Source organism: Capsicum annuum, chromosome 2, assembly GCF_002878395.1.
Source record: "Capsicum annuum cultivar UCD-10X-F1 chromosome 2, UCD10Xv1.1, whole genome shotgun sequence".
NCBI classification, from domain to species: domain Eukaryota; kingdom Viridiplantae; phylum Streptophyta; class Magnoliopsida; order Solanales; family Solanaceae; genus Capsicum; species Capsicum annuum.
The window spans coordinates 120,294,012-120,317,024 of NC_061112.1; the positions used below are offsets into that span (position 1 = coordinate 120,294,012).

Genomic DNA, 23,013 nt, shown 5'->3' on the forward strand with positions numbered 1-23,013 from the left:
AAGATTAGTGGTAAAAGCTCCTCACCAACACTCGTAAAAATCTCACCTTTGTAATCCTCACAATTGTAGCAGTGAATGTTGAAAGTTGCTTATAATCCGGTGGACAATAAGATGTCAATCTCTACTTTGCAGTGAGTGGATTCATGTTTGAATGATTCAAAAAAATAAAAAAAATACTTACGAACTTGAATCATAAAGTTACGATGAAATAAAAACTAGAAAGAAGAATCAAAGGTAGTTGCTAATTAGCGCTAAGAATCAAAGAAAAGATGAATAAGAATAAAGAAATGAAACTAGATAAATCAAACTTGAGCATAAAGGGAATTAAGAAGCTTTGAAATGTGTTTTTGGATCAACCAAAACAGCTTAGTCGCACCCCAATGCATGTCAAACGCTAGAGGGGATGTTTTGACCTGCTTGAGCAGGTCCAGCACACCACAAGGGCAGACCAGGAGCATAAGGCACCGGGTTGAGCTGCCTTTGGGCTGATGCAGCATCTCCAACGCAGGTCCAAGGTAGCTTGGACGCAGTTCAGCTACCAACTTGCACCAGGGGCCAAAAATGAACTTGTTGTGGTCCCTTTTTTGTTCTCTTCTCTTGGAATATTCTTGGAAACTTTGAAGATTCTAAATAATAACACTTTTACACTCTTTGTCCTTCTATTTTGAGGATCAAACACCAACATTTTTCTAAAAATTCATCTTGAAGATATGAATATTTCCGTAAACACCAAGAACGCAAAAATTTTCAACTTTTTCACCTTAGCTCGGAATGAGTTGAAATTTTGAATATAAGCACTTTTTAACTGTCTGAACTCATTTCAAACATCATTTAGCGCAAATTCTTCACAAAAAACTTCAGCTCTTGTAATCCATTTCAAAATCTTCAAAGTTCAACCCAAGCTTTCAATAAGGATAGAACACTCAATAAAGCTCTCATTTAGCTCAAATTTGATATTTAGACTCCTTTAGTGTTAGGGAACACAAATCTAACACTAAAAACTCAAGAAAATATGAAAATAAAAAACTTAAAATTTAACCTAAGAACAAAAACGTGAATAGTGACCTTTTTTAGGATCTTTTATTTTGACATCTTTTTTTATTGATTTTCAAGATAACAAACCTAGAATTGACTTCGTAAGAATGAAATCAAGCTCAGTTTTTATACCAAATGATACGATTCTCTTCATGAAAACTCGAATCTAAACGTGAAAAGGTAAGATATAGGGATAGGATATCAATGATAGAAAGATAGACACAAAGATGATAACAAAATGGCAATCAAAGGGTGTATCAAACCCACAAACCTTTTTTAAAGATTATCAAATAGCACCTAACTCTTGCGTGATCGCAAAGGAGATTGAATCTCCCTTACAACCAACGTTTCTAATCAACAGCCAATATTCGCTTTTCCAAGCTCTCAAACACTTCCAATGGAGGTTCATGAATTCATCACTATCAATCAACAAACTAACTAAGAAAAATAAGCCTCTACCAAGTATTTATACTTTGGCTAAATATTACATAAATTAGGGCCCTAAAGTGACCCAAATGCAAAAAAAGGTCTACTAAGTGTTCTTTTGACCTGCTCTTAAAATGCTAGAGTGGATCAAAGGTAGATCCAAAGTTCGTTGGGCGCATGTCCTTCCAAGGGGCTTTTGATCCCAGTTTTGCACTCCTTTGACCTTGTCAAAGTCCTTTGACCCTCTTTAATGGTAATCTTCATCCATGTTGCATCTTTTAATAGCACTATGGAGTCATGAAACACCTTGAGCATCAAATGTATCTCATTCAAAGGTCCGAAGATAATTTAACTTGTATCAAATGTGTAGCATGAGTTACCAAACTTTTAACGACCATCTGAAAGTTGTCGAGTAGGATATGCTAACCTAACAAGTTTCATAATACAACATGGAGATAGTTTGGGAGTTATATGCTTTACTCTTGATCGTGGAATGGTTCGTGCCTCTCCCTACCAATTGCATTAGGGGTAAGAAAGTTTGGTGGATGTTGCCACTATTAATAATACCTTGGGGGTTCCAAACACCTCAAATGCTAACTTTGAAATAAAATCTGAGAGTCAAATTTGATGTGGACGGCTCGAGTCTTAGTGCCAAAAGGTAAGGCTAGTGAGATGAAGTGGTCTAGCATTCAGGAAACTAATAGTTTTTATTTTTTTGGTCTAGACTAGAGTGTGGTTACAGCTAGTGCCATAGAGGATTCATCTTTTGAGAAATGTTATCAATATAGACTTCAATTGGACCATGGTGGTGGTGTGTTCTCTTGCGGGGATTGAGATGAAAGTAAGGGAACATATCATGGATTAGTGGCAAAAATTTTATGCTTTGGAGAAGTCGGAGAGATATATTTTCTTGTCTTAATTGGTCACAACACGATGGAGTAGGATGGACATTCCTAGAGAGATTCATGATACTATGAACAGTGTGATATGACGAAAGAGCTATATGTGAACACCCCTCTTGTGAAAGCACTTGAAAAAATATTGGGAAATGCAAAGTTCATGAAAGACTTAGCGACTAAGAAGAGAATAGGGAGTTTGGAGTCGGTGGATAAAGTGTACCATTATAGTGCAATTGCTTCTCTCTCTCTAGTTGAGAAGAAGAAAGATTTGAGATCTTTCACTATTCTTTGTACTATTAGATCTTCAAATTTGCAAGGGTCGTATGTGACTTAGGTTCTAGCATTAATCTGATGCCACTATTTGTTTACAAACAATTGGGGTTGGGATCACCTAAACCAACCTCTATTAGACTTTTAATGGCAGATCGCATGGTAAAAAATTTGGTAAGTATCTTGTGTGATATGTTGATAAAAAAAGGTAGCATCTTTCATATTTCCAACTGACTTTGTGATTCTTAATTGTGAGGTTGACTTTGAGGTCTCGATATTCTTGGGAAGACTTTTCCTTACTACTAGTAGGGCATTGGTTGATATAGAGACTAGACAGATGAAGCTTAACCGAATAATGAGTAATTCACTTTTAATGTATGCCAATCTATGAAATAGCCCAAGGATATGCATGTGGCCTCTGTGATTGATACCATACGTGGAAATGAGTTGATAGTTTTGAGTGAGGAGAGACTCAGTGTTGTGGCACTTGTGGTAGTGATAACGAATTTTGACAGTGATGGGTACGTGAGATGGTGAGTGTACTTGTTAGTATGGGTTCAAGGACTATGCACCAAAGAAGTTGGATCTTGATCTGAAGAATAGAGCAACCCCGCCATCTAAACCATCTATTGAGAAGCCTCCTATTTTGGAGTTAAAAGCCATTTTTTCTTATTTGTGTTATGTATTTTTGGTGGCCGAAAATACCTTGCCACTAATCATTGCAGCTAATTTATTGGAGTGGAAGGTTAAGGCCTAAGAGTCTGTCTTAAAGATATTCAAAAGGGCCATTGAATGGACCATTGTTGACATTATTAGAATTCCACCCGGGATTTGTATCATAAAATCCTACTTGATCTTGATTGCATACCTAGCATTAAGAACCAACGTAGATTGAATCCATATATGTAAGTGGTTGTGAATAAAGCAATCATTATGTGGTAGGATGTCATTATAGTTTATCCGATTACCGATAGCAAATAGGTGAGACTAGTCCAATCTGTGCCAAAGAAGGGTGGAATCATTGTGATTTTCAATGAAAAAAATAAGTTTATCCCAACGAGGCCAGCCACCAGATGGAGAGTCTAGATGGACTACAAAAAGCTAAAAATCAAGAACCCAGAAGGATCCCTTTCTTATGCCTTTTATGGACAAGATGTTGGACCATCTCGTTAGTAAAGGATGGAACATATTATTTTATAGATGGTTATTCGGGGTATAATCAGATCTCAATTTCCCCTTAAGACCACAAGAATACCACTTTCACTTATCCATATTGGACATTTACTTTTAAAAAGATGTCGTTTGGTTTATGCCATGCTCCCACCATTTTCTAATATTGTATGTTGTTCATCTTTCTTGACATGGCGAAGTTTACTATTAAGGTTTTTATAGACGATTTGTAGTTGTGGGTGACTCATTTAATGATTGTTTGGAACACCTTGCCAACGTTTTGAGAATATGTAAGGAATGTAACTTGGTACAAAAGTGGGAGAAGTGTCATTTCATGGTTAAAGAAGGAATAATGCTTGATCACAAAATTTCTAAGAAGGGTATAGAAGTTGACAAGTTAAAGATTAAGGTGACTTTTAAGTTCCTCCCACCAATTTCAGTGAAGGGCATTCGTAGTGTTTTGGGCCATGCTGGTTTCTACAGACGATTCATTAAGAACTTCTGTAAAAATTTCAATTTATTGTGTAAATTATTGGATAAGGATGTGAATTTCGTGTTTGATGAGGCATGTCAAAAAGAATTCGAGTGTCTGAAGGAGAAGTTGGTTTCGGCCCCCATTATTGTGTCTCCAAATTGGACCTTGGCATTTGAAGTAATGGGTGATGCTAGTGACATGGTACTACTGTTTAATTCAAGGTTGATGCTATTTCCTAGAAACTTATGGTCGAAATGGAATGACCCATACAGAGTATTTACAGTGTTCCTTTATGACACAATCGAACATATAAATAAGGATGGAAAGAGTTTAAAGTAAGGGGGTGAAACACTACATGGGTGAAAACAATGATCCTAGGTTGATTTGTGTTGTGGACTTAAAGGGGCCTTGAGAAACAAAGACAAATCGAGTCATACCACGAAGTTAATCAAGCACTTCATGAGAGGCCCCACGGTTTGTTGGTGAAGTTTGGGCACCCAACATAGCCATGTCATGCAACAATGTTAAATCAAGCGCCTCTTGGGTTGTGTTCGCCATAATAGAGATATGGTATTGAGTCATGAAAGGACTAATTGGACTAAGGAAAAGATGAAAAGACAAAAACACAAGGTAAGTACGTCCACGAGTCATGGACTAGGTCTATAAATCATGGACCTAACTCGTTGAAATTAGAATGGCGAGACTGCTACAGATCATGTCACAGAAGTTAAATCCACGACTCATAGACTAGGTCCACGACTGGTAGATTCCACTTACTGAAATCAGAAATTAATGTTAGATCACAAAACTATGTCGAAAATCTCTAGGTCCAACTTGTGGGAATCAAACAGAACCTGTTGATTCACATATAATGACCCACGAGTTAATTCCATAAGTCGTAGGCGAGTCTATGACCTGTAGAGTCAACCTGTGAAAATTAGGTAAGCATTTTTTATTTATTTTTATTTTATTGACCCAACCCACCCATTACCCTACTTACCTATTCATCAACTAAAACTCTGAAACCCTAATTCACCAATACTCGATCCAAACCTCAATTCGACCTCCATCCAATTCCAAAACACTACTACCCTAATTCCCTCTTCCTCAATTAAAAAAACCAAACCTTAAGTAATGTACACCACAGCTACAACTACAGCTACAATTACAGCTATATCATCTTCCCATATAATCAAATACCTGCTCTCATTAAACCAAAGTCCACTGAATCCAATTCCATAACACTCTCCTACCTTCATATTTTATTTCAATTATTGAGAATTTCAATATTAGGGCTACATTATTGTCTTGATCACTTGTGCTTATTTTCCCTTATCAAGTATGTCACTTTAGTTTCGTATTGATTTATTGGTGATTCAGACTTTCCTGATGTAGGGTGCCTTATAATGGTAGAATACACCCTTAATTGTTTGCTTTAGTGGGGTGGTTTGAGTTTGGATATACTTTATATGGTGTTATAAAATTGTAATCGTGTTGGCACACAAAAATGGTAAAAATATGCTGGAGACTGTTTAAAGCTTACGGTTTAACCCACAATTCATGAACTTAATTCATAAGTCATGGATTGGACTCGTAGGAATCAGACCTGAGGTTCCTGCAGCTAAGTGTTTATTTTTGAGTTTCACTAGTGGATTCCATAACTCGTGAACCTGTTCTATGAATAATGGACTAGGTCTGAAGTTCACAGGTGGGTTCCATGAGTCGTGAACCTAGTCTACGACTCGTAGACTAGACTTGTGAACTTCAGAAATGCATTATACTATTCTTTGTTATTCCCAGTTTTTTTTTTCATGCTAATTCTTTTCTACATAGGTACCATGCCACCCAAAATCACTCAAAAATGAGATGATACAACTCCCACATCCAAAAGAAGGGATAAAGATCTGAGACCCAACTCTCATTCTTTTCTACATCATCACTGACATGGTAATTCAGTAACCATACTTTATTTAATTTTGACTTACATATATTCATAAAACAAAATTATAGCTCTAAACTTTAAAAACGTCTCAGTCATATCAGACTAATAACTATCTTTGTTAATCAATTACTCACAAAGAACATTTTAATCATGATTGAGTAGTCCAAAATGCAAACTCTAAACGACATTACCTAAATTTAAGTATAGTACTCCGAAATAATAAGCTTTACAAAAAAATTATTTCTTAATAAAAATACTTTTATGTTCAATTAGTCAATGGATGGTATATAAATATATTTAATAAACTTAAATATAATATATTTGAGTTTTATATATTATTAAAAAAATTTGATGTGGTATGCGGTATTTCGATATTGATTACATAAAAAGAAAATATCGTACCAAATATCAAAATAATTTAAAACTCATATTAAATATCATAACATCTATACCGCAGTATAAAAAACTTTGATTTCGATATGATATTCGGTATGTACCATGCTCAGCCCTACCTGTCAATGCTCTTCATTTGGTTACAACCATAAAATATGGTTTAGATTGAGAGTTCAAAGTTTTACGAAAAACACTGTCCCATTCTGATTTATGATCTTGTCTGCAACATGTTCTTCCTCCAGGGCCGGTCTTTGGGTGAAGCAGCCCAAGCCCATGCTTTTTAGGCCCCCAATTTTAAGGGGCCCCACTTTACATCATTTTTAATAAAAAAAATAAAAAATTCACATGTATTTATATACTATGCTTTTGACTAAAAGTTGAAAGAGTAAATGGGCTCAATTGTCAAATCAATTACCAGACAAGTTTCTCATCTTTTCTTGAAACGTTTGTTTTTACTTAAATAAATGGTACAACTTTGAAACGGCAAATACACTTATGAAGAAATTGATTTGACTAGTGTTGTAAAAGGCAAAATATATTTTTATAAGTAAAAAAACCTATGGGAGGAAGAACAAAAATTAATTACTACTTTTCTTTTTTATCTTCTCAATTAAAATTAGACCTTTTATTTTCCTTTTATTGGAACATGTAAACAACGAACATATTCTTTCCTCTTTATATACCTTCACTTTTTATTTTTATTTTAATTCTTATACTATCAAAATTTTAATTGTTCAAGAAATTTTTTTCGTAATATTATTATTGATTCAATTTTTCTTGAATATCAAGATTGTTGATAGTTTATGAAGATTAAAGTTATTATTTTCAAATCGTTATTAAATCAGGTTCTATTATTTTAGTTTTATTATTATTATTCTGTTAAATAATTGTGCATGCACATATTGATATTTGGTAGAAATATTTGTTATTTATTGACTATTTTGAGTTTTTAAACTGTGTGGCTTAGTAGATATAAATTACTTATTTGCTATTTATTAAAATTAAAATATGTCAACTAGACAATATGAATCCAGTGCTTTTAAACTTTAAAAAAAAATTAACTTTGGTAGAATCTCAAAAAGGAGCTCTAGATAAATTTTAATAAATAGTAAAATAGCAGAATCAAAAAATATAGGAGAATGTTCTCAAGATGAGCAAGTTATTGATGCGGTTGAATTTGATGATAGGAGTAATATTATTTGAAAAGAGGAGGAGAAAATTAGTGAGAAATCTAATATAGATCCTCAAGAAAATCAAGAATTTAATGAATTAAATAATTGTATTCATAAAAATATATATGATCCTAGTCAATGTATCTATCGATACAAAATTGAAAGATTTACTATCGGAAAAAGGACCAATTACAATTAGTGATACAAAATTTTCAAATGATATATTGTCAAGACATTTTCCTAATTCATGTTCATTATTTTCAAATTTTAGCAAATGGAGAAAGACATGAAAGAAAATGGTTAATTTATTCTAGAGATTTGAATAAAGTATTTTGTTTTTGTTGCAAGTTGTTTAATACAAATTCTAATATTAGTAATTGGAGAAATTTTAGTGTTAAGCTTAAAGCTCGTGAAATATCAAACGAACATATTATTAATATGAGTGCATGGATTGACTTAGAAATAAGATTTAAGAAAAATAAAATAATTGATAAAAATGTTCAAGATCAAATCAATTGGGATAGAGAACACTGGAAAAATTATCAAGAATTATTATTGTAATAAAAACTCTCGAAAAAAATAATTTAGCATTCCGGGGAAAAAATGAAAAGATTTATCAAGAGAATAATGAAATTTTCTTAAGTCTAATTGAAATGATTACTGAATTTGATCCATTCATGCAAGAGTATATCCGACGAATTAAACATGATGAAATTCACAATCATTATTTAGGACATTATATACAAAATGAGTTGATAAAATTTTTGGCAAAATTTTTTGATGAGTGAAACTAAAAACAAAACTATTGAAAAAGTCATAAAGGCAAAGTATTTTTCAATTATACTTGATTGCACTCCGGATACTAGTCATCAAGAACAAATATCTTTTATATTGCGAAGTATGGATATTTCAGCAGTTCCAATAAAAGTTACTTAGTATTTTTTAGAATTTCTAAAAGTTGATGATATAAGTGGTAAAGGTCTTTTTGAAGCTATTGTAGATGAAATTAAAAATGTTGGGCTTAACATTGATAATTTAAGAGGGCAAGGATATGATAATGGGTCTAATATGAAGGGAAAACATCAAGGAGTTCAAAAATAATTTTTAGATATAAATTCTATTTTATACTCCATGTGATTTTCATAATCTAAATTTAGTACTTTGTGATGTTGCGAATTCTTGCACAAAAGCTACTTCATTTTTTGAAGTAATACAACACATACATACACTCTTTCTTCTTCTACTAAGCGATAGAAAGTTTTAAAAGATAATGTACTTGGTCTATCGCTTAAATCATTGTCACAAATACGATGAAAAAGTCACATTGAAAGTGTTAAGGCCATAAGATTTCAAACTCCACAAATAAGAGATGTTTTACTGAAATTAGCATAAGTTAGCGAGGATCCAAAAACTAAAAGTGAAGCTAGTTGCTTAGCAACATATGAACCTGAAAATTTTAAATTTTTATTGGGTATGACTAATTGGCATGATATTTTATTTGCAGTTAATTCAGTTAGAAATCGCTGCAATCAAAAGATATGTATATTGATGTTGCTATAGATCAATTAAGGGTTTAATTTCTTTCTTTTTTAAATATAGAGAGCAAGGATTTGTAAGTGCTATGATTTCTGCTAAAGAAATTGCACTTGAGATGAATATAGAACCTGAATTTCATATGAAACGTGTAATACATAGGAAAAACAAGTTGATGAAAATATTGCTAATGAAATCACAAAATCTCCCGAATAATCTTTTAGAGTTGATTACTTCTTATATATAGTAGACCAAGCTATTGTTTCTCTTCAAGATTAGATTTGAATAATTTGAAGCTTATGAAAAAAATTTGGATTTCTATTTAGTGGTAAAAAATTGAGATCACTAGATGATGAGAATTTGAAAAAACATTGTCTTAATCTTGAATGTTCTTTAAAATATAATAATCATTCTGATATTGATGGTTTATACTTATTTTCCGAGTTAAGAGTGTTAAGGGTGATAGCACAAGTAGATGATAATACTTTAATTGATATACTCAATCAAATAAAAAGACTTGATTCCTTACCGAATGCTTATATTGCTTATAGAATAATGTTAACTGATCCTGTGATAGTTGTCTCAGTGAAAAGAAGTTTTTCAAAATTAAAACTAATAAAATCCTACTTGAGATCTACAATGTCTCAAGAGAGATTGAGTGGATTAGGGATATTATAAATTGAAAAAGAATTATTAGAAGAAATTGACTATAAGACAATTATCCATAACTTTGCATCTCAAAAAATTAGAAAAATAGATTTTAAATAAAAATTATTTATTATATAATATTTTTTTAAGAAAAAATTATTAAGGCCTCTCATCGAAGTTTGGCTTTAGGACCAATAGTATTGACCCGCCCGTCTCCCTCTCCACGAACAACAACAACAACAACAATAGCAAACTCAGTGTATTCCCATGGACAAACAACATTAAATTTAAGCAAGTGGATGTAAATATTCTTTTATCCATTGTAATATTTAAAATGAACCTAAATAGTATAGTTAAACAATTTATTAAAGAATTATCTATATATAAAACAAGCTTTGAATATTACGTAGTTAATTTTTCACCCATCAATTATCATGTACATCTACCCATGTCTCTTCGTCATAGATGTAAAAAGTGTTCCACAAATAAGTAGTGTTCTGCCATGAAAAACAAAATTTGATGTAAAAAGTATTCCACAATAAAGTTATTACAATAATTACTACATTAAGGTGATTATTAATAATTTATTGTTGAAGCTCTTAACCCACTTTCACCTCCTACTCACCCCCATCATATGATATAACGATTATTCAGTGTAAGAAGCAATATTTATGCAGCTAGCAGCTAGAGAGGAAGAAGCTTATAGGTTACAAACAATATATAATTCAATATTTATGCTTAATTAGAAGCTCATAAAATATGTTAGCCATTGGGATAAAGGGATAGATAGGAAATGAATACGTCTAATTAGCAGCATGATTGACAATAATTAATAATTTTTTTTTTTCTCTTTTTGTTGCTTGCTCAGAAAATTACAAAGAAAAGAATAAATGAAATTGGAAATTAGAAGAACCACTGCAGAATATCACCACCTTTCCCCATTCTAATTGCTTTTTGCCACCATCCTTTTGGTCATAATTGTACCTACTCCACAGCCAAACAAACTGTATTTTTGTAATATCAGTTTTCAATTTTATTTAACAACCACTACTTAATTATTAATTTATTCAAACAAACACTAAGAAATGATCAGTAAAAACATTGAAAGATTCTTATTCCACACAATCTCAAGCATTCTCACATGGTCACGTTCCATGTGATTGTATGTCAGTATATCATGTGACTTCTGGACTTCCTTGATTCTTTATAATCATCAACATAGTAAAACTAATTTATTGAAATATTTTTCACACTTCATGCCAATTACTAGCACTAAACTATATGATTTTAGGTAATCTTATTAACGAAGTTCGAGTATAATCTTACTAATTAAATTGGTTTAGTCTATTCTAAAGATTTTTTTTACTTTTTCTACCCTTATTATTTATGGAAATGATAGAAATGATTTATGCCACTCTGTAGTAGATTTGATGTTGAATATATTCTCCTTACCCCACGTGGATGTGTGTTGGAAGAAGGATGGCAGGAGACTAAAAAAGTAATAATATAAGCCCATGTGATAGCATCATTTATTTTGACTAAATACTTAGTTTGGTTTGAGGTATAAATTATAATTGTCTCGAATAAATTATGAGATTATTTTATTCCATATTTAGGTGATGGGATAAGTCAGTGAAGGAATTACTTATCCCACCATTTGTGTCTTAGTGATCGAATAAGTTATTCCATACATATGATGGGATAACTAATCACGGAATAATTAATTTCGAGATTAATTATCTCGAGACAACTTGTTCCCAACCAAACAACCTAATAAATTAGCTAATTAACTAATTAATACCTGCAGTAGCTGGAACTGTTGTGGGCTTTGACATAAGGGCCGGGACTGCAGCAATTGGGCCAGCAGCTGTTGGAGAGTACATATGGGCTGGAAGGCCCATTGTCTGGGACTGATGATGAAAGTGATAATACGGGTACATTGGCATCAATGTGTTGCCACCCATCATTGCCTGACCTGGGTACACTGGAGAAAAATTTTCATTCATGTAAGCCCCACCGGTGTAGCTTAGCCTCTGTGGATCAATTTAAGACTTCAGCTCCCCCAAACATGGAGATGGAAAAGGAATAAGACCAAATGATGAAATTTTGCTTCTCTTTTTTTTTTTTTCTTTTTTTTTCTGTTTTGGTAAACTTACGTGATTGTAATTCATGTTTGTGGCAATATAAGCTGGAGAATACCTATAAAAAGTACCAACGGTTAATATAATTATATTTTATAATTCAATTTATAAGCTAGGAAATTCATTAAAACAATTTGATCACTGTTGCTCCGGTGAGTCATCCTCGTTGTTTCAACTTACGTAAATTAAATATTGAAACATGCATTACTTTCGTTTAGGATTTTCCAAGTACAACTCCTTCAATTTTTATTTATGAGGCGACATTACCATTTTAGGTAGTTACAAAAAAAACTACCATGCTTTTTTCAAATTATTTTTTAAGTATATGAAATCATCATTAATTATTATAACTTAGAGTACCTTTTTTGTTTTGCTTCTTTTATTCAAAGATTTGAATAATGTATGTCCACGTGAATATAAGCAAAAATCAGTTACTTTGATCGTGGTACACCAAATCTTGCCACTTAAAATAAATGAAGTGAGTCTTGTTAGGAAGAATAAGTTGGTTGAGAACCTAATTAAACTAGAACAATATGAGCATCCAAATCAAAATGAAAAGAAAGAGGGTAATTAGGGTTTAATTTGTATATACCCATAGAAAGGAAGAGACTGATGATGGTGCTGATGGTGAAAGGGTGAAGCTGGAGCTGGAGCTGCAGCTTGGGGTGCCCTAGCAGGATAGTACCACTGCACGTGACTTGCAGGTGATGCTGAATAAGCCCTTGGTCCTACCACATTGGGTCCTACAACATTTTTCAATTAAAAAAATAGAAATTAGACAACTAAATGTTTAGTCATATTTGATATTCATGTCAAATTGATAAGATGCATGTCAAAGTATTTGCATATAGATTTCTATACTTAATTGTGATTAATTAATAATATAGTTTCATCTTATTAATTCCCTTAATCATGGCAATTTTTGATGTTCTATACTCTATAGTTTCCTTTAGACTTTGCACGTTTGTTAAGAAATAGTGATCAATATGAGTATTTTATTATGATACTCATATTAATAAATTAATTGATTAGCATATATTATTAGGTCTTGAAAATGATTTAATATTAATAGTAAAATATGATGTAAAATTAATTGTCCTTGTTAAAAGTGAGAAGTACTCCCTTCATTCACTTTATTTATCACATTTGGACTTGTCACGTCCACTAAAAAAAATCGGTATGATTGTTTTACTGTATTGCTTTTATAATTGATATTTAATATTAAATCTTAAAAAATAATTTAGAAATAAATAATTAATATTAAGAGTGAAATTTAAAAAAATAAAAAAATATAGTTGTACATAATTAAAAGTGGCAAGTAGAAGTGAAAATATATTTTTAAAACAGTGAACAAATAAAAGTGAATTAACGAAATAAAGTGAAAAGATATTTTAAGAATAATGAATATGTACAATGGATCGAAGGAGTATATTTAAGGTAAACACAGAATGCAGTAAAATAGATTTTACTGTTTATTACATTAATTATAGAGATCAAATGCGTGTAAAAAAAAAAAACAGAAAAACATAATAGTACCTTGTTGAGGAGGAGGGGGAGTGATAGAGGGAGAGGGCCTAGAACGACGTGCGCCGTGGGACGCCAGGTTACAGTTGGCTCGGCGGCCGTTGATTATAGGGGTGGCATCCTCACATGCCTTTTTGGCTGATTCTGCGTCCTTAAAGGTCACCTATCCAGAAGAAGGAAAAAAAGATTTGAGACATTTTGCATAAAGAGAGTACCACATGGATCGGAATGCCTAAATTCCAAGAGTAAAAGATAAGTTGAGTGCACTAGGAAATATGCAGTCAAGTTAAATACTGGACATTCAAACTCACGTTGGTTTGTAGCTTGATTAAAATTAACTATTTTGTTATACACTTATCTTGTAAAAATTTGTACTATATAAGTTTTATATGTGACACAAGGACTTCTCTTAGAGGAACTGATGACATACAAAGCCATAGCCCTTGGATCTGCCGGTGAGCTTATCGGAGATGATGACAGCTTCCAAGATGTCACCATACTTGTCAAAGTGCTCTCTCATGGCTTCCTTGGGAGTTTCCCATGCCAGTCCTCCCACAAACACCTTTGTCAGCGTCGTATCCCCCATATTGATGGTGTGATGCTGGTTAATATTGCTCATCGTCATCCAGAGAGAGAGAAAGAGACTAGTGAAAAACTAATGAATAATAATCAGAGTTTTAAGGACGGACTTTGAAAGGACAACTTCTAATCTATACTATATAAACTTGAGAAATAAGAAAGAGAGTGAGAGGGGAAGTTAAAGGGTGATTGGGAGATTGATGGAAATTTTTATTGTATAATATGCATATATAGCAAATGTATATACTATTAATTTTTATATAATTAATAATATTAAAAAAAAAATTATACTACTGATTGTCTAAAAGTCTCTCATTTAGACAAAATCGTATTTTTGTTGTAATATAAAGACCAAATAAAACTTATTAAAAAGGAAGAAAGAGAAACAAAAAGATATTTAAATGAGAGAAGTATCGATTTCTCCCTAAACTTGTCACATTTATTCATGATACACCTAAATTTTAACTAGTTCTAAGTACCCAGAACTTGTTCTTTTAGTATGTCCCGTGGCCCTTTTTTGCTGATATGGCAAAATGTTTGGTTTCACACTCCATCACTCGCGTGATGGAGTGATTTTTCAGCCACATTAGCATTTTTAATGGTTAAAAACCGAAAATTTTCATTTTTCTTTAATTTTTTCAAAAAATTCAATTATCCCCTCTTCATCTGTTACTTCCAATCTAAAAAAAAGTTTCATCCATTTATTAATTTCTTAAAACCTTAGTTTATTAATTAGTTTCTGAAATAAAAATTTCATCCGTTTATTAATTTTATAAAAAATTTTGTTTATTAATCTAAAAAAAAATTCATCCATTTATTAATCCAATCTAAAACTTCAGTTTCCATTCTATAAAACTCCTTCAATTTTTTAATCTTAATTATATATATCATATGAGTTATTGTAACTAAAAAAATATACTAAATATCGGAGCAAATATTTTAAAAAATAATAAATAAATAAATAAAGACTAAAGAAACTAAGACACATACTTATAATAAATGTAGTTATATTGATTATCTATTTTTAGTTCGTAACGATTTGATTTTTTATTTAACTGATAAGAAAATACTCATAAAATAGAAAAAGTAGCAACTAACATGAAAAAAAAATAAAATTTAATCGCAACCAAATCCTACTTATGGGGTGTAAAATAGTAATTTAGCATAAATTTATTGGGTTATCGATTTACCCAATAACCCAATAAAAGAAATCAAAATCGAATCAATGACCCAATGATTTTTTTTATAATATCATTAAAAAATCGTTAACCCAATAACGATAAATCAATAACATTTTTATTGACTCGATATTTGTACACCCCTAACTTAAATTACAATTTCTTACTCCATTAATTATAACAAGAAACGTATTTGTGCATGTGAGTCTCCTCAAAATACTAATCGAAACACTAATCGAAAACTACTATGAAACACTAACTGAAAAAAATAATTTCATATTTTTAACACACAAAAAAAAAATATAAATTTTTAGATAATAGTTTACTTGATCGATAAAAATTCAATCTTTCACTATTTTGGAGTTGAGGAAAACTGAAAAATATAATTTTTTTTAGAGAGAAATTGGATAATTAAGGGTAGAAGTGAGTTATATTTTAATATATGATAAATATAAGAGAAGTGAATGGTATTTATCTACGTGGACACCACATCAACACTTTTTTTCACGTATCCGCACTTATATTATACGCAGTGGAGAGTCAGCAAAAAGGGGTCAGGCGACTTATTAAAACAATAAGTTCGGGGGTATTTAGGATAAGTTAAAATTCAAATGTACCATGAATAAAAAGTGACAAATTTAGGAAGATAATGTATACTTCTCTCTATTTAAATATATAAAAGAAAAAGAATGAGATGATAGTAGTAGTATTTCATTGGGTGTGTTTATTTTACACGTAAAGTGGGGGAATGTATCTAGCATTATATGCCTTGGAGGTACGGGTTGGATGTATGGATAAACTATAGTAAGTGGTGTCCATGTATGTCACTTGGATGTCCATGTATAAAAAGTGGGCAGCCACTTATTCACAATACCCTCCCTTAAATGTCCATGTATAAAAAAAAAATATCAAAGAAAAACTTCAAAGAATAAGATATACATGGTTGTTTGTAATACATATTGTTTGTTGTCTCGTTAAAAACCTATCAGACAAATCCAGTTGAATAAAATCTTGATTAAGAAAAAAATAGAATAACGCGTAATTACTCTTCCGATAAAAATATCACTTAATATTTAGAAAACGACGCATTCTAATCTTGGGAAAAATGCATCGTTTTCACCTCAAACTATACCCGAAAAGTCGAAGTCACACCTAAACTATACTAGTGACCTATTACACACCTAAACTATATAAAAGTGAAATTATTTACACCCTGTCAGGCTACCACCACTTGCATGTGGTGTGGTGTTTTACACGCGCTGCCACGTCAGCACCACGTCAGTTAAAAGTATTATTTTTTTATAGTTAAGGTGTGTAATAGGTCACTTATATAAATTAGGTGTGAATTCGACTTTTCGACTATAGTTTGGGGTGAAAATGGTGCTTTTTCCCTTAATGTTTTTAGCCGTTTACTTTTGTTATTTAATAGGCTGGATGCGCCTAAAATAAATGTAACACACGCGCCTTAGAATGGGGTCGCGGGGAGGTAATAATATCACTTTTATATAGTTAAAGTGTGTAATAGATTACTTATATAATTTAGGTGTGACTTAGACTTTTCTCGTATAGCATGGGATGAAAATAATTTCTTTTCGCTCTAATCTTGTATCTTAAATTCTCAAGGTTGATGTTGGCAAATCCAATCACCACTTTTCTCCATTCTAATTGTTTTTTGCCATCATCCTTTTGGTCATAATTGTACTTACTCCACAGACAAACAAACTGTATTTTTGTAATATCAGTTTTCAATTTTATTAAACAACCACTACTTAATTATTAATTATTTAAACAAACACTAAGAAATGATCAGTAAAAATATTGAAAGATTCTTATTCCACACAATCTCAAGCATTCTCACATGGTCACGTTCCATGTGATTGTATATCATGCGACCTTTAGACTTCCTTGATTCTTTATAATCATCAACATAGTAAAATTAAGGTCAAACCCATCGATAGCCTCTCAAATTTATCTTTGAAATTTATTTAGGCCTCTAAATTAAGGTTTGTATCTATTAAACCCCTAAACTCTTCAATTTTGTTCTAATTAAGCATTTTTTGTCCACATGGTACTGCGCGTGCAGTGCGCGTGAGATGCTTTTTTTTTTAATTAAATTACGAATAAAAATGTGCCAAGTGACACTGAGGGCACCAAAAATATTAATTAAAAAATTTATATTTAAATTATTTTATTAATATAGTTTTTAATTATTATAATTTCTTAATTCTTTTTTTATAAAAAACATCCCACCCCCTATGTCATCTTCTTCACAGCACCCCACCCCGCGTCATCATCGTTTCAACCTCACCCCACCCCCGCGTCTTCGCCGTCACCCCCCTCCCCCCCACCCCACATCTTCATATGAACAAATTCTTTTTAATCCACCATAATTATTTTCATTTCTTGAAAAATTTCAACAATAGTCACTTTTTATCCTCCACTAGTATCACCATTTCTTGAAAAATTACTTCAATGGAGAAGAAGAGGAAGAGGGGGATGATTAACGCTGGGGAAAGTGGGGGCTGGGGAGCGGGGCTGGGCTGGGCTGGGGAAGGTGGGGTTTTCTAAAAGATTTTATAATTTCTTTTTAATAATTAGTTTTTAATTTTTATTTTATAAATAATTTTATAATTACTTTTTAATAATTTGGATCCTCAATGCCATTTTTTATTTTTATTTTTTTAAAAATATTATAATATATTTTTAATAATCAATTTTTTTATTTTTATTTTTTAAATAATTTTATAATCTATTTTAAATAATCAATTTTTTATTTTTTAAATACTTTTATAATTATTTTTAAATAATTGGAATCCTCAATGCAATTTTTTTTAAAAAAAAAATTATGACTTCTTTTAAATAATCATTTTTTTATTTTTATTTTTTAAATAATTTTATAATTTTTTTTAATAATTGGAATACTCAATGCAATTTTTTATTTTTATTTTTATTTTTATTTTTTAAATAATTTTATAATTATTTTGAATAACTTGGATCTTCAATGCTATTTTTTTTAATTTTTTTAATAATTTTTTCTTGTTTTAAATAATTTATAATTATTTTTTAATAATTTGGATCTTCAATGAAATTTTTTATTTTTTTTAACAATCAGTTTTTTTATTTTTATATTTTTTAATTATTTTTATAATTATTTTTTTAATAATTTGTTTTTTTAAAATTTTTAATTTATTTTTAATAATTAATTTTTTATTTTTATTTTTAAAATAATTATATAATTAATTTTTAATAATTATCGAATCCACATTGCCACGTGGCAGCTTCCAATTAGCCCCTTCTACCACATCAGCGTGTGTGTGCAACACACACTTTGAACTTTTAGCTGATTGGGCAAAAATTGCCCAATTGGAATTAAATTAGGGGGGTTTAGGAATTTAATAGATACAAGCCTTAGTTTAGGGGTCTAAGTAAATTTTAGGTACAAGTTTGAGGGGCTATCAATGGGTTTGGCATAAAACTAATTTATTAAAATATTTTTCACACTCCATGCTAATTACTAGCACTAAACTATATGATTTTAGGTAATCTTATTAACGAAGTTCGAGTATAATCTTACTAATTAAATTGGTTTAGTCTATTCTAAAGATATTTTTTACTTTTTCTACCCTTATTATTTATGGAAATGATAGAAATGATTTATGCCACTCTGTAGTAGATTTGATGTTGAATATACTCTCCTTACCCCACGTGGATGTGTGTTGGAAGAAGGATGGCAGGAGACTAAAAAAGTAATAATATAAGCCCATGTGAGGCCCATGTAAGATCATCATTTATTCTTGACGAAATACTTAATAAATTAGTTAATTAATTAATACCTGCAGTACAGGAAATTACATGGTATAATTCCAATCGTGGGTGATATCGATTTTTAACTCAAATGAGAAAAGTTTTTAAAGATCTACCTTCTTTTATTTTTAAGTATAGTACAAATATAATTTTATCACTCTATACTTCAAATATTTTCAAACTTTTCATACTTATTTATTTTTCAAATTCTATTTTTATTTTTTATTTTTATTTTTTTCTTTAATTTTATTTTCATGTTTTAATTCATTTGTCTCAACCTTTATTTTTTTCTCTTTTTACCTTTTTTCTCAAACATTTTTTAATTCATTAATCTCAACTTTTATTTTTCTTTTATTTTTAATTTTTATCATTTCTCTTTTTTTTTTCCCACATTTCTTTCAAACTTTAATTTTTTTCCTCTCATTTTTGTTTTTCTCAATTTTTTTAATTCTTCGCTTTTTTCTTAATTTTTTTTCTTATCTTTTTTTTCAATCTCTTTTTTTTTATTTCTCTATTTTGTTTGATCTTTTTTTTCTTTTCTTTTTTTAATTTCTATTATATTTTTTTAATAAAAAAATATTGAATAATCCGTAAAGGGATCTTATTTTTTGGACATCAAAACAAATTTAAGGACATAAATTGTTGTAGGAAGTTTTTTGGGATAAATTTTGCCTCTAAGGTAAAATTATAGAACAACTCATAATCAAGGCACAATGTGATAGTGTCAAGTCTTGTTTTTGAAGCATAACTTGCTGTTTGAAAACATCTCATAAATTAAAGAACAATGTGATAGTGTCAACACTTGTCCATCGGACGTAACTTGTTCTTTTGGTAGGTTCTTGGGCTAAATTTTGTCTTAGATGCAAGACTAATAGCGCATCACATAAATCAAGACATAATATGATAATGTCAACTCTTATCCATGGGACGTAACTTGTCGGCTAAGTCTTGCCTCTAAAAGCGAAAGTTATAAAGTATCTCATAAATCAAGACACAATGTGATAGTGTCAACTCTTGCCCATGGAGCGTAACTTGTTGTTTGAAAATCCTTGGACTAATTTGAGCCTCTAAGGCAAGAATTATAAACATCTCACAAAACAAGACATAATGTGATAGTGTCAACTCTTAACCATGGGACATAACTTGTTATTTAAAAGTCCTTGATTTATAAAACATATCATAAATGTCAAATTTTGTCCATGGAGTGTAACTTATTGTTTGGCTAAGTCTTGCCTTTATAGCAAGAGTTATAGAACATCTCATAAATCAAAACATAATGTGATAATGTCAACTATTATTCATGGGGCGTAACTTGTTATTTGAAAGTCCTTATGTTAAGTATTGCCTCTAGGGCAAGAGTTATAGAATATTTCATAAATTAAAACACAATTTAGTAATGTCAACTCTTGCCCACGGGGTACAACTTGTTACTTGAAAGTCTTGATCTAAGTCTTGTCTCTAAGAAAAGAGTTATAAAACAGCTCATAAATCAATACACAATATGATAGTATTAACTCTTGCCCATGGAGCATAACTTGTTGTTTAATGATCCTCAGGCTAAGCATGACATTTGGGCTTTTCAACACAAGAACTTTGCATAGTTAAATGGCAAAATGGTTCGATGAACCCCTGTACTATGTCGGTTCTGTAAGTTAGACACTTCTACTTACATGTTTGTCATCTGGACCCCCTGAACCCACTAAAAAACAACATTTTAAACACTTTTTTGGTGAGTGTAACACACTCTCACCACATCAGCTGCCATGTCAGCTTACATGTCTGCCACATCAGCCACCAAGTCATTTTTAAGTATTACATTAAATTTTATGTTATTTTTAAAATGCTACACAAGAAATTAAATATTAAAAAAATTAGTTAAATAATTTTTTTTTATAAATTGTAGAAATTCTAATACACAAATACAATAAATTTTTAATTTAAATTAAATTAAATTTTCAATTATAAATTTAAAGTTCTAACTATAAATTCACATTACACAAATATAATGAATTTTTAATTTTTATTTAAATATCTTCAACAATTTGTAAAAGTTTCAAAATTAATCCTAAGCAAAATGAAACATTTAAATTGAGAAAATGAATAAAAAAAATTTAAAAAGTAAATCAAGAACAATTTTTTTTTTTTGACAATGAACAACAAACAACAATATCAACCACAACAAAGACCTCTTCAAGGATATATATATATATACACACACACACACACACACACACACACACACACACACATATATTTACAATGAACAACAACAACAATAATATCAATCAGCAAAGACCCTCGTCGGGAAAACAACAACAATATTTTCTTTTCTACAATGAACAACAACAATATTAACCACAGCAAAGCAAAGACCCTCTTCATGGATATATAATTTTATTTTTTTTGACAATAAACAACAATAACAATATCAACCAGCAAAGACCCTCTTCAGGAGCAACAACATTTTATTTTTTTTGACAATGAACAACAACGACAATATCAACCACAACAAAGACAAGGAATAACATAAACTTCCATTGAATCTTGTCAATCTTAACTCCACTAACATTCACTTAGCAATAACATACGCTTGATTAACTCTCCTTAATGGAACCCCATTAACCTTAAACGACCCACTAACAAGTAATAGTCCAGAACATACAAGTTGTTTCAACAACACAACTCTTTTTTCCTTAAATCTCCCAGCTAGAATAATCAAACCAGTACTAGGTGTAATACTGGCTCTCAATTTTGTGGGTTTTGGTTTGTGTTCATTGATGAGGGATTTTTCCACGTCATCAGCTAGGTAGAATTTTGGTGGTTTGATGGCGATGGTTGAGGGCGGAGCAACGACGGCAGTGGATTTTGGGTGGGTGAAAAATTTGCCGCCCTTTTTCTTCTTGATAACCCAAAGGCCCTTTTTGTGGTACATTTTGGAACGGAAAAATTTGCCGATTCCGTTGATTGGGTTAGGATTACGGGGGAATTTCTTGGCGGCCATTGTTGTGAAATGTGCAAAGGGCATGTTTGGAGTGAAAGGGGAACAAAATGAAAGTGAAATTTAAATTGTGCAAAGGGTAAGTTTGAGAAAGTGAATAAAAAACTCTCTTTATTTTTTTTCAATTTTAATATATATATATATATATATATATATATATATATATATATATATAAATTGACCAAAAATTGACCTCACTCGCACTTCAAGCGAGTGTAATCACTCTCCTTATCCTAGTCAGCATTTTAATGCCATATAGCTAAAGTCAGCTGTCAAAGGATTTAAAATATAATTTTTTTGTGGGTTCAGGGGTTCAGATGACAAACATGTAAGTAGAAGTATCCAACTTACAAAACCAACATAATACAGAGGTCCAAAAGGTCATTTTGCCTAATTAAATTACTCAATTCAGCAGAACTCTTCAAGGACAAATCCCCTTTTATATACTATTATATTATAATATAATAAACGGGAGCATGACAATGGCCTAAAACTGTCTCAAGCAAATGTGTCATAAACCCATAATAAAAATTACTAGAAAGCATATTAACTAAATTGACAATAAAGAAACCACAGTAAAAGGACTCAACTTTTCCATTCAATAGCATGAACCTAGCCGAAACAACATCCTTTCAATGTCCATCACAAATAAGATTTAACATTCAGAATCCATTAAAACCCTTCAAAAATCCCCAAAACCACAACCCAAACTTGTTACATAACAAGAAAATAACACCCAACACAGCAATTTCAAGAATCAAGACAGAAGCTTTATTAGAAACCCCACATACATATAACCCTGTGCAAAAAAATCAAGAACAAAAAG

General features: G+C 30.9%; 1 protein-coding gene and 1 pseudogene across 4 annotated transcripts; both read right to left on the reverse strand.

Annotated features, from left to right (window-relative positions):
• Nucleotides 1-10,670: 10,670 nt before the first annotated feature.
• Nucleotides 10,671-14,404, reverse strand: LOC107856246 (probable RNA-binding protein ARP1). 4 transcript variants are annotated; one of them, XM_047406739.1, is made up of 6 exons: nucleotides 14,059-14,404; nucleotides 13,641-13,791; nucleotides 12,697-12,847; nucleotides 12,120-12,162; nucleotides 11,765-11,996; nucleotides 10,671-10,947 (listed from the first exon to the last, which is right to left on the reverse strand). In XM_047406739.1, exons 1-6 carry the CDS (start codon nucleotides 14,251-14,253, stop codon nucleotides 10,907-10,909), a joined length of 813 nt encoding a protein of 270 aa, XP_047262695.1. In that variant the 5' UTR covers nucleotides 14,254-14,404; the 3' UTR covers nucleotides 10,671-10,906. The 4 variants fall into 4 exon arrangements, with proteins under 4 accessions (XP_047262695.1, XP_047262696.1, XP_047262697.1 ...); XM_047406740.1 differs by having other exon boundaries at nucleotides 10,671-10,967; XM_047406741.1 differs by lacking the exon at nucleotides 12,120-12,162 and having other exon boundaries at nucleotides 11,765-11,947.
• Nucleotides 14,405-21,248: 6,844 nt separating this feature from the next.
• On the reverse strand, nucleotides 21,249-22,190 carry LOC107874109 (annotated as a pseudogene).
• Nucleotides 22,191-23,013: the final 823 nt, after the last annotated feature.

What these genes read in the sequence shown, in the direction of transcription:
- LOC107856246 (XM_047406739.1), bottom strand. Translation starts at nt 14,253, where the DNA reads ATGACGATGAGCAATATTAACCAGCATCACACCATCAATATGGGGGAT. An exon ending in GATCCAAGGGCTATGGCTTT is followed by an intron (nt 13,792 to 14,058) that starts GTATGTCATCAG and finishes TCTTCTGGATAG; the next exon opens with GTGACCTTTAAGGACGCAGA. An exon ending in CAAACATGAATTACAATCAC is followed by an intron (nt 11,997 to 12,119) that starts GTAAGTTTACCA and finishes ATTGATCCACAG; the next exon opens with AGGCTAAGCTACACCGGTGG.